This window comes from Moschus berezovskii, chromosome 6, assembly GCF_049115385.1.
Source record: "Moschus berezovskii isolate FMDL1 chromosome 6, NW_MosBer_1.0, whole genome shotgun sequence".
Classification (NCBI taxonomy): Eukaryota; Metazoa; Chordata; class Mammalia; order Artiodactyla; family Moschidae; genus Moschus; species Moschus berezovskii.
In genome coordinates this window covers 61,288,583-61,299,427 of record NC_142465.1, presented here as the reverse complement: position 1 = coordinate 61,299,427, position 10,845 = coordinate 61,288,583, and the positions used below count along the sequence as shown (strand labels likewise).

Genomic DNA, 10,845 nt, shown 5'->3' with positions numbered 1-10,845 from the left:
AAGTTTTTCAGTCCCAAGTGGTTATTCTCTTTACTTATCTCTTCATCCCCCTCCCACTCTTGCTGTCTGTTTCTAGATATGGATGGATGGAGGAGACAGATGGAAGACTAAGAGGGAGACAAGGAAACAGAACTGTATTAAAATACACACATTTTAGAAAACTCAAAAAATATACTAGGACCTTAAAAAAGTAAAGCACACACACACAGAAACAGCAGGGGATGGCCAGAGGGAGAAGTTCAGAGTTTACTCACTTACAGGTCTAAATTAAGACACAGACGGGGAAAGCACACATACATGCTATGCTTCAGTACAGAGTGAGATAAGCTGATGTGAATGAGACTTAATGAGGTGGTAGAAAGACAGTGGGTGGCAGAATAAGAAAGTCAGGACTATAGAGAAACTGATTAGGGACTGAGATGAAGGACTTGGAATGACTGGCATGTGTGTGAAGCTACAAAGCAGAGTTTCCTAGATCTTCACTGTTCTTTATTTTAGTTTCATTTTCCAATATATTGAATGGGGTAGTGATGAGCCATTCTGGAGTGTTCCCTCTCTAGTTTCCAATCCTTAGGGTATCAGTGCTTAGGACTTCTTGTACCTATGGAAGAGATCTATCTGAGGCCAAGCTGGACTAACTGAGTATGGAGGTAAGAGAGTCTGGGAGGTGAAACAAGAACTTAAACTGCAGCAGAAAAAAAGTACAGACATATTGGCTTCCTGACTACCAGAGAATACTTCAGGAGAAAGTGTAGGCTCTATTCATGGAAGAAAAGCGTAAGTGAAGATCTCAGCAGTTCTCCTCAAGAGTATTAAAGAGACTTTAAACCTAAAACACGTAGGAGGTTCCAGTTTAGAATAGGATTTAATTCTTATGCTGATCACTTGCATGGTCTCCATAAAAGCAAAACTTTCTCAAACCCTAGTTGGTACCAATGTCTAACAGCCCAACAACAGAAGGAGAAAGAGAGCTCTTTTACGGTATGGGAAACAAAGACAACACTGGGAGGTTTTATGGTTGGGCTTCCTAGATGGCTCAGTGGGTAAAGAATCCACCTGCAATGCAGGAAACGCAGGTTCGATCCCTGGGTGGGGAACATCCTCTGGAGAAGGGAATGGCTACCCACTCCAGTATTCTTGCCTGGAGAATCCCATGGACAGTGGAGCCTGGCGAGTTAATAGTCCATGGGGTCACAAAGAGTCAGACACAACTGAAGTGACTGAGCATGTGCTTATGGCACATGAGTCTTGATAAGTATTATTTACTTTTCCCCAAACGCCAATATATAAATATTTGTTTATGGCTCAACAGTCATATAAATACATTCAGCTAGACTATGGTGGGAGCTGTGATCTTTTCAAGCTCCATGTATGGATGTAGGAAGCAAAACCACCTTGAAATTACACAGGATGTAGAGGGAGACAGAGTACAGCAGAAATACGGGATAAGGTAAAAGATCCCGCTGACCATTCCCAGAACAAAGAGAAGGAAATATAAAGCAGAAAAAAAAAAAACAAATCCTCCCAGGCTGACTCTACTAAGAGCCCTTTGGCCAAACCTCTGCCCTTACTCCTCCCTCCCACAACTAGCAAACAAGAAGTTGGGGAGGGGGAGGCATGTCTCCAAAAACAGATCTTTCCTGTCACCCACAGTACAAGAGACATGACTGTACGTCCAGAGCTTGCTTGAATCAGAGCTGGGCGGGGGGAGCTCCAAACCTGAGTGCTGACTCACCTGTGAAATCATGTGATTATTCAAGGGTGGCTGTTGTTGAGGCGTGGGTGGGAGAGCAGGAAGTTGCTGCTGCTGCTGCTGCTGCTGTTGTTGGGCAGTACAAGGGAGAAGGCCCCGGACAGACTGGGATGAGGTGACCTGGTTGCACACTTCTGGGGCACCTAGCGCCATACCTAAGGCAAAGAGGAGACCCAGCAAGAGATTTAAGCACAAGCCATGAACACACCACCCCTGGAGGGCCCAGTCGCAGGGCGTGACTCTTTCCTTGCTGTCTTCCTCATAATTCCCCTTCTGTCTATTTCCCGTCTTAGGAGATCCATGCACGAGCACAGATGCATTTCAGATGTCCTATTGATGGGAATCCTCATCTTAGCAGGTTTCCACTCCCAGGTGTCCATAACCACCTTGACTGTCAAGGTTTGGTTTTGAAAATGAACGTTCCTAGTCCCTTAAGAGACCTGTTTTCACTTTTCATTTCTTCTCAACTTGCAGCATCTGATAAAAGTTGCTGAAGGCAACCTCCAAGTACATGCCTGTGCACACACCCCCCACACAGCCATCATCCAACTATATTCCTCATTTCCAGGCTGTCCAAGTCATGAATGCATTTACACAAAATACTTTTACTGAATATGTACTACATGAGGCACTGTACAATGAACTGAGGATACAAAGGTAAAGGAAACACAGTCCTTGCCCTTGAACAGTACAGGATCTTCCAATGGAGATGGACATCCACGTGATTACAATCTGATAAGGATAAAGGGCTTCCCTTGTGGCTCGGCTGGTAAAGAATCCACCTGCGATATGGGAGACCTGAGTTCGATCCGTGGGTTGGAAAGATCCCCTAGAGAAGGGAAAGGCAACCCACTCCAGTTTTCTGGCCTGAGAATTCCACGGATTGTATAGTCCTTGGGGTTGCAAAGAGTTGGACACGACGGAGCGACTTTCAAGGATAAAGGATGCATCAGTGACATGAATAAAGTTGTATGAAAGCAAAGATTAGGAAGCATAACTCTTGGGAGGGTTAGAGGAAGGATTTAAAGAGGAAGCGGCAGAAGAGACAGGTTTGAGGGATGAACCGAAGACTTTTCAGGCTGAGAGGAGACAAAGCTAATGCCATACTCAGAAAATGGTTGGAGGGTCAGGAAAGGATGAATGTTTGAAAGTAAGATTGAGATGGCACACTGGAGTCAGGAAGTTATGCTGTATTAAGTAATGTGGATTTTATTATTCAAGAAATGCAGAACCATGAATGTTTTTAAGGGAGGACTGATGTGATTAGATCTATATTTTAGATTAGTAAACTGGCTCAAAACAGGGTTGAGAATAGTAAATTCCCTGACGGTCCAGTGTTTAGGACAATGAACTTTCACTGTTGAGGGACCGGGTTCAATCTGGGGTTGGAGAACTAAGATCCCTGCAAGCTGCACAGGACGGTCAGCTGAGGATAAAGCAGGGAAACCAGCTTGGATAAAGGCAGAGGCAGTGGGATTAGAAAAGAGGTAACACAGAAGCATAAACAGAAGCAAAATCTTTGCCACTACTGATGTCTATTGAGGACAAGACCAACAGAACTTTGGGGATGAAAGTCAAGAAATTCTTCAGAGGCAGGAGGATGGTGAAATAGCGACTTACTGGGTAAAAAGAGCTGAATGACCCTCTGCTAAGAGTGCAGCAGAAATCGATGGAGAAAGTTACACAGCAGCTCAGGAGAGCTGATGGATGCTCCAGGCTGGCAGGTGGAACACATGCTCCTTTACCGTGATTGGGCTCCAGAGAAGCAGTTGCAGCTGCTGCTGCTGCTGCTAAGTCACTTCAGTCGTGTCCGACTCTGTGTGACCCCATAGACAAAATTTCAAGCCTACTGGTTGCTACCAATTAATTACAAAATTACAAACTCTAAGGTTCCCTCTACTTTACAAATCCTCTTTATAGTCTCAGGGGCCTCATAATCATCCTAATTTTAGTACACAACCTGAACCGGGATTGACAGGGCTGTCCCGCCTTGGTCAGAAATCACGTAAAATAATCTAATCCCAATCAGTTTTTTTTCAATTAGGAAAAAAGGTTAGAAAGGAAATCAGAGAAGGAACTCAAAGGACAATGGATCCAAGAAATCAAACTTCCCCTTATCTGGCTGTGTTAGGTTTCTGGGACACAATATGGGACAAGTGTTTTGTTAAAAGTAACTATCAGTGATGTCCTGCAAAAGACACACAAGCCGTGATGGAAGGAGAGAAGCTGTGGCACCTGGCCTGGAGATCCTTCCTGCACTGCCACCTTTGCTGCTCCCAATGCTGTCACCCCGGGTGAGGATGGAGATTCCACTGAAGCTGCTGGCTTTGGTGACAGGGGGCCGCATGCTCCGGACAGAGCCATCGGAGTCCGTGCTGCTCCAAGGCCGTGGCTCCAGGGATTTGAGTTCGCTGTCTGTGCTGCTCTGGCGGCTGCTTGAGGTGCGGCTCAGCCCCTCACGGTTCCCCCTGCAGAGACCACAGTGGTCAGAGCACCTCCCACCTACCACTTCAGCAGAAGGGCTAGGAGAGAGTTCATTTCTATTCTTTCAGTAACAGAGAAGGGGTGAGGGTTGGGGAGAATGGACACTGACTTCGTGTTAGTTGGCTGGCCAACCAAGACTTGATGGGAGCAGACAGAACAAGATCCAGTACAGTACAAAGAGCACAGAGGCAAATCTGGAAGACAGTGCGCTGGCAACTAGTTCAATACAGCAGACCAGAGGTGGATGGGAAACCACGTACATGATGCTGAGATTGGCTGCGGTCTCTTCCCCTGGCCCTGCAGGGATCCCACACATGCAGGAAATAGTGGGGAGCACAGGGGTACCAGTTCCTTCTGGGAGTTCTTGAAACAAAAGGACTCCAAGAAGTTACTATTGCTAGAAGGCAGGAGTAGTAGCCAACGACATGGATAAATCTCACATCAGGTCTTCCATATAACACATGTCTGAGCCAGCAGAGATGTTGCTTACGGCCACTTTTTCAGGGTTGGGAAAAAGAGTATAGTGACTAAAGGGGTACTGAGTCTGGTAAGGAGAAAACTCAGTCTGATAGTCTGGAATCAACCCAACCTGTTCTGTGGAAGTCTTGTGTTAGCATCTGAGAACAATTTATTCCAGGGTCTCTAAAAGCTGACGTTCTCAGCAGAATCAAGCAAACATATCCTGAGGACTCAGGATGTCAAAGATGAGGGGGCTGCTTGCGCCTAGTTGCCTCCATATTAACAACACTGTTGCCCTGGGTAAGGCACAAGGCTACTGAGAACAGGGATTCATCCTCTTATTTCACTCTGGAAACATCAGGGTTAGCCTGATAGTATAATCACTGTCATTATAAACAGCTGTGCTCCTCAAGCTATCTGAGGTTAGCCTGAAAACCCTTAGTGTTGACTCTTACTGCCACTTAACTGATAAGCAATCAGCAATCAGGAATTTTCCTTTCGGATTCCCCACCACTCCAATAACTAATTACCTAAGAAAACCAAATTTTGATTTTGATATAAACCAAATAAAGATTTTGATATGTATGCCAGGGAGCAATTGAGCAACAATCATGGTAGCTTGGGTTCCCTCCTTTTCCCACCCAAAGCAAACAGAATACTCTATCCCAAAGCCCACAGCTCTTCAAAAACATCAGGCTCAGAGTTATTCTAATAAAGAAAGTTATTTTTCTTAAGGGGGTAATATTAAAGAAAATACTTTTCTTTATTAGAATATCTATTCCAAAGATACTGTAGGGAAAATAGACAAAATATCTGCTAGGGTCACTATTTTAGTTTTTAGTCAATCATGGGGGGCTAAGACACATTGGCCTAAATGGTTAGGGACATGCTAATTCTCTGAATCTTAAGTAGATGTATTGATACATATAATCTCAATGCTTCTCTCTATACAGTTAGAAGACTGGAAAATATTTATGTTTCCCCAATGCTTTACCCCTTTGCTCTTGGGGATGTCAAAAGTAGAATGGGAAACAAGACATAAGAATAACTCAGGAACTCTCCAGGAACAGAACCAACCTGAAATAAGAGCCAACAGCTCAAATCTACTGACTGGACTCAATAAAGATGTGTTTTTCTGTGGGATGTGGGAATACAGCAGCTGCAATGAATGAGGCTGCTCATTAGACACTGGAACTTGAATTTTGCAAGACAAGCCCTTATGGCCTTTTATATCTAAATCAAACACTATAGTCTCTATTAGAGCAATTCTGCCATTTACGTTCTTTTTCTACCAGGGATAGACAGTGAAATGAGTCAACTTTAAACCAAACACCTGGGAAACTTGAACCAAACTGGCAGCACTTCTGTACTGATCCAGTTTCCCCAAGACAGTAATGGCCTAGTGCTCAAATGTGGACTGTCTGATGATCTTCTAACCTGGGTTAGTACACTACACCCCTGGGAGTTGGAGAATCTAAGTTGAGTCTGGACTAGGAAGAGAGATCAATTCTATTTCTCTACAACTAAAGCTAATCTCTAGTCACGTCTTTGTACTTCACTAAAAATAAGGCAATTAGGGAAAGTTACTAGATCTAATTCTAAGCACTGGATTGGGTTGTGTATGTGTTGGTGAGATGGAGGTGAAGGACAGAGACATTCACACTTGATAGCACAATCAGGAGATGACTTAGTTTTTACAAGTAAATTTAGTGCTGGTGAAAAGTCCTGTTTATTGGCCTTGGGTAGAGAGGCCCATGAAAGAGGGGGCAATAAGCATCAGTAAACCTCAGGTAGCTTATTTATCAGTGGAGCAGTAGAGTAGAATCTTCCAAAGAACAGAGAAGTTGCCATAGTTATTATTATTATTATTATCCACATTATTGCTAATGTAGATAATGGAATCTATATATCAGTATTCGTTTCACACACCTGGGAAGAAAGATTTAAAAGTTAGAGAAAATCAGCTTCTAATCATTTGAGCTCTGGACTAGTACCCAAATAGAGGAAGAAGTTACCCCCTGAAGAGTCCATGGAGCTGCATTTTAGATGACCTAGATCTTTAATCAAAACTCAGTATGGAAAGCAGTAGCTTAAAAGGAGGTCTGGACAGAAGGCTGCACCTGCTCACTAGCTCCTTCAAGCTATTATCTGCACAGTTTGATGCAGTCTGATGCTCCACGGCACTAATAAGGGCGTCATTCTTATCAGTGAATCAATTAGGCGTGATATTTATAGACAGCTTGTGCAGAGTGGTGAAAAGAACACTGGACAGAGTCAGTCCCAGTTTTGCCACTAACAGCCATGTAAACTTGGCTAGCTACTTAATCTCTCTTGCTTTTGTTCTCTTGCATGTAAACCAACTCACCAAATCAGGATATTCAGAGAATTCAGACACAGTATACTGTGGCAACTATAAAGTGCTGCACATTGTCACACACACTTTTAAAAGTTCTGTTTATTAAAGGTATCCTGGAATGGTTACGGAGTAAGCTCTTTTTTAAGGGGGACTCTATCTTGACTACCACTGGCAATGCAGAGCCCTTTTGCCTGGGCTTTCAGATGGACCTCAGGGCAGGCTGGTCTAGGAGAAAGAGTTCAGAGATGTGGAATGGGAGATAACTCTCCTTCCCAAGAAGGGGAAATCTTGCTATCCCACTTTCCACACGGTTTAATTAGCTCTAGAAAGGGTGATAGAGAAGGGACTACTAAAGTACTGGGGCTGATAGCTGTAACTAATGTGTGTTAGTGAGCACATATCAAGCTTAGGGGGCTTCCCTGGTGGCTCAATGGTAAAGAATCCGCCTGCACCTGCAGTGCAGGAGACCTGGGTTCAGTCCCTGGGTTGGGAAGATCCCCTGGAGGAGGGCATGGCAACCCACTCTAGTACTCTTGCCTACAGAATCCCATGGATAGAGGAGGCTGGCAGTCTGCAGTCCATAGGGTCACACAGAGTTAGACACGACTGAAGCGACTAAGCAAAAGCAGCATCAAGCTTTGGACTGAGAAAAGAGATAAACCCTTTGGAAGAGTGAGACCTGAATCCTAGCATTAAATTGTCAGGTTATCTGTATTCTATAGTTTTTCTGTTGGTAAAATGGAAAGTATATACTTAAAATGAGTCAGTGTCAGGATACGATCCTAAAGTGCTTCTCTCACATTGCCTCTTGTAATTGTCTGGGATGGGACTGAGAGACTAAGATGACGCGAGAAGCTTACAACTGCTTTGTGGAAAACGGAGAATATGAGGCACAGAAGTTAGTACAGTAGCTTTCAGCAACATTAAGAGTAAGTCATGGACAATTATATTAAGGACATGCCCTAAGTCCATTCTAAGGCATTTCTGAGCTCTTCTTACACGTTACATTGTCCTAAAGAGAAAACCACACAGACAGAGGTGTTTGTATGTTTTTTTTTTTAATATGTGTGTGTACTATTCCTTCTTAAGGATACAAAACATTCCCCTATGCTGGGTGAGGGATAAGTTCTTCACATCTTTCCATAGATTTGGAAAAGGCAGCCAAAAGACACCTGTTCTTTGACCTTAATAGGCTTTCCTTGTGGCTCAGCTGGTAAAGAATTCACCTGCAATGCAGGAGACCTGGGTTCGATCCCTAGGTTGGGAAGATCCCCTGGAGAAGGGAAAGGCTTTCCACTCCAGTATTCTGGCGTGGAGAATTCCATGGACTGTATAGTCCATGGGGTTGCAAAGAGTCAGACATGACTGAGTGACTTTCACTTTGACATATATGCTGAAATCCTCCAAAAATGCTCAGTTTCAGCAAACTTCTGAAATAGAGCAGTACCTATCCTAAACATACTCATTTGGTCCCCTTCACCACCTATCCAGGACTTACAATGAAATCAGCAACAATAAAAGTAAAGTCATTGAGCACTAGCCATTTTTTTTAAATGGGGAAAATATCCAATGTTGCAAAAATCACAAACTGACTTATTCCACAAGCAGCCATGCATGGAGCAAACTTACTCCGCTGAAAAGATTACAGCAAAACAAATAAAATTAAAAAAACAAACAAACAAAAACAAGGGGAGATATAGACCACACAGAGGTACCTAAAAATCTGCCTTCTCTTGTGAGAGCTAGAAGAAAAGGCTTCTTTGGAGAGTCTGTTGGTTAACATCAAAGAAAAGCATCATTACAGGATTATATTAACCTCACTGACAAAGCTCAATGAGAAGCAGGGAACATGCTAAGTGGTACTAACCTGATGTCATTTAGATATCCGTTCTGGCCAGTCTAGGTGAAGGGGAGAAAACGGAAAATAACTTATAAGAAAACAGCATGGCATAACCAAAAAGGGTGTCCATGATGCTATGAATACCCAAGGTCCTCAAACCAAGCTCACCCCCCAACAGGGAGAGAGGGAGCAGGGACAGGATGACCCACACCCACACACCCAATCTGACTTCTCACCTTTAATGGGAAAGCACATTCAGAGTTTTTAGCCTTCCCACAGAGTGTTTAAAAAGAGAGGTCAATGAAGGTAGGAGTATGGAAAGGAGAAAGAGGAAAGTATTAACCTAACTATTAATTCCCTTTTTGGTTCTAAATTTATTCTCTCTATAGGTAAGCTGAGCATAGTAACTGGTGTGCTTGGTCCTAAAAAGTATTCAAAGAAAGGGGAAAGGGAGAGAAGAGAAAAAAATTTAGTTTTTGTTAGAAATCATCCTCAATGACTATCCCATTTCTGTCCTCTACGCTGGCCAAAATGAAAGACATTCTGACCTGATACCCAAGGAGAGTAAGAAATTGGGGAAGCAGGTATTTTTCAGAGCCTAGAAAAAATGAGAAAATTAAAAGCCTGAAACATTCCTTTTGGGGATCATTTCCTGACAAAGCCACTGAGCTGAGTGAAGTGAGCATTATGGTGGACTCCCAAACCTTAGAAAAAGGTACACAGAGTGTCCAGCTGCTGAGCACAGGGGCCTTCGTGCGGAGCAGAGCCTGAGTGGGGCAGCTTTCCCAAACACAGCTCAGCTCCAGAGAAGGCTGTAGCAGCAGCATTTCCATCCAAACACCCTTCTTGCCACTTCCCTTTCTTTTTGGACTGCCTCTTCCTCCCCTCTGTGGCAACCCACAACTCCACCCTTAATCAGTTCCCTTTGATTGGCCAGGTACTTTCCTCTCCACATGGGAATCTTTGGCATATAGTAGTCTTTGGCCACTTCCCCCTGCCTAGACCTTTTGAGATTCCTGATGCCTCTTCCACAGCAAGAGTTAGGAAGTGCTAAAATGAAAATGATAAATCCATAAGGATTTAACAAAGAGTACACCTATTAGTAGAGGCTTGAGAGACTAGATATCAGAGAAAAAGGAGAGAAGAGCTTCCTTTGTTATGGTAGTATAGATATAGTCCAGTGTTGTACATAATAAGCCCTAATATCCTATGAAAAGTTACTTGTGCTTTCAGAATGGCTTTGCTAATGGCTGGCATGGTGGAACAGTCATTTTCCATGTGTCAGTGAAGCAGAGGAGCACATCACAGGTAGCTATGCTATGATGTCACGGGAACTTCTTAATTTAAAAAGCCCAGAGCAGAGCTAGCTATTGAGAGGTGGTTTACTTAAGGGGTTAAGAGCGTGGACTCTGGAGCCAAGGACTGCCTGAATTCAAATATTGGCTCTTTCACTAAATAGTGGTGTGATCATAGGTTACTTAACCTCTTCATGCCTCAGTCCCTCATTTCTAAAATGAGGAAGATAATATAACCTATCACATAGGCCTAGTGTGAAGATTAAATAAATTTATGTGTGCAAAGTGTTAAGGACAGGGTCTGAAAGATAATAAGCACTATTTGAATGTTTGCTATTAACTTCCACCATTCTGCCCTGTCCACAATTTAGTGTCACCACCAGCTGTAGCCATGTACAAATGACCACTCTCCTAGCATTCCACTTAACTGATTTTCAGATTAAGTTAGAAAAACCCTCTCTGGGCCACAGTTGGATAATTGGAAGGATGGGTTTTTCTGACTCAGAATGAAAGGCTACATAACATAAGAAGAGTCCTTCTCCTCAGACTTTAGGCCAGAAGGTTTGCTATGTATCTGACCACAGTGAGGCTCCTTGGAACAACTGTGTCTTCCAAGACAATGGAACAAATTCACAGAGGAGGTCGGTTTTTATAAGTT

The 10,845-nt window shown here is 43.4% G+C and overlaps 1 protein-coding gene across 22 annotated transcripts in view; it reads right to left on the bottom strand.

The window, feature by feature from the left end:
* R3HDM2 (R3H domain containing 2) overlaps window positions 1-10,845 on the bottom strand; it is a 160,072-nt gene that overhangs the window by 18,043 nt on the left and 131,184 nt on the right. For 18 of the 22 annotated variants that reach the window (XM_055395897.2, XM_055395885.2, XM_055395899.2 and 15 more), the window contains 4 exons: window positions 8,920-8,951; window positions 8,768-8,821; window positions 3,989-4,221; window positions 1,736-1,908 (listed from right to left, as the gene is read on the bottom strand). In XM_055395897.2, coding sequence (XP_055251872.1) covers window positions 1,736-1,908; window positions 3,989-4,221; window positions 8,768-8,821; window positions 8,920-8,951 — 492 coding nt within the window. The remainder of the gene's footprint in view (window positions 1-1,735; window positions 1,909-3,988; window positions 4,222-8,767; window positions 8,822-8,919; window positions 8,952-10,845) is intronic. The other 4 variants (XM_055395901.2, XM_055395905.2, XM_055395904.2 and 1 more) reach the window with 1 other exon arrangement.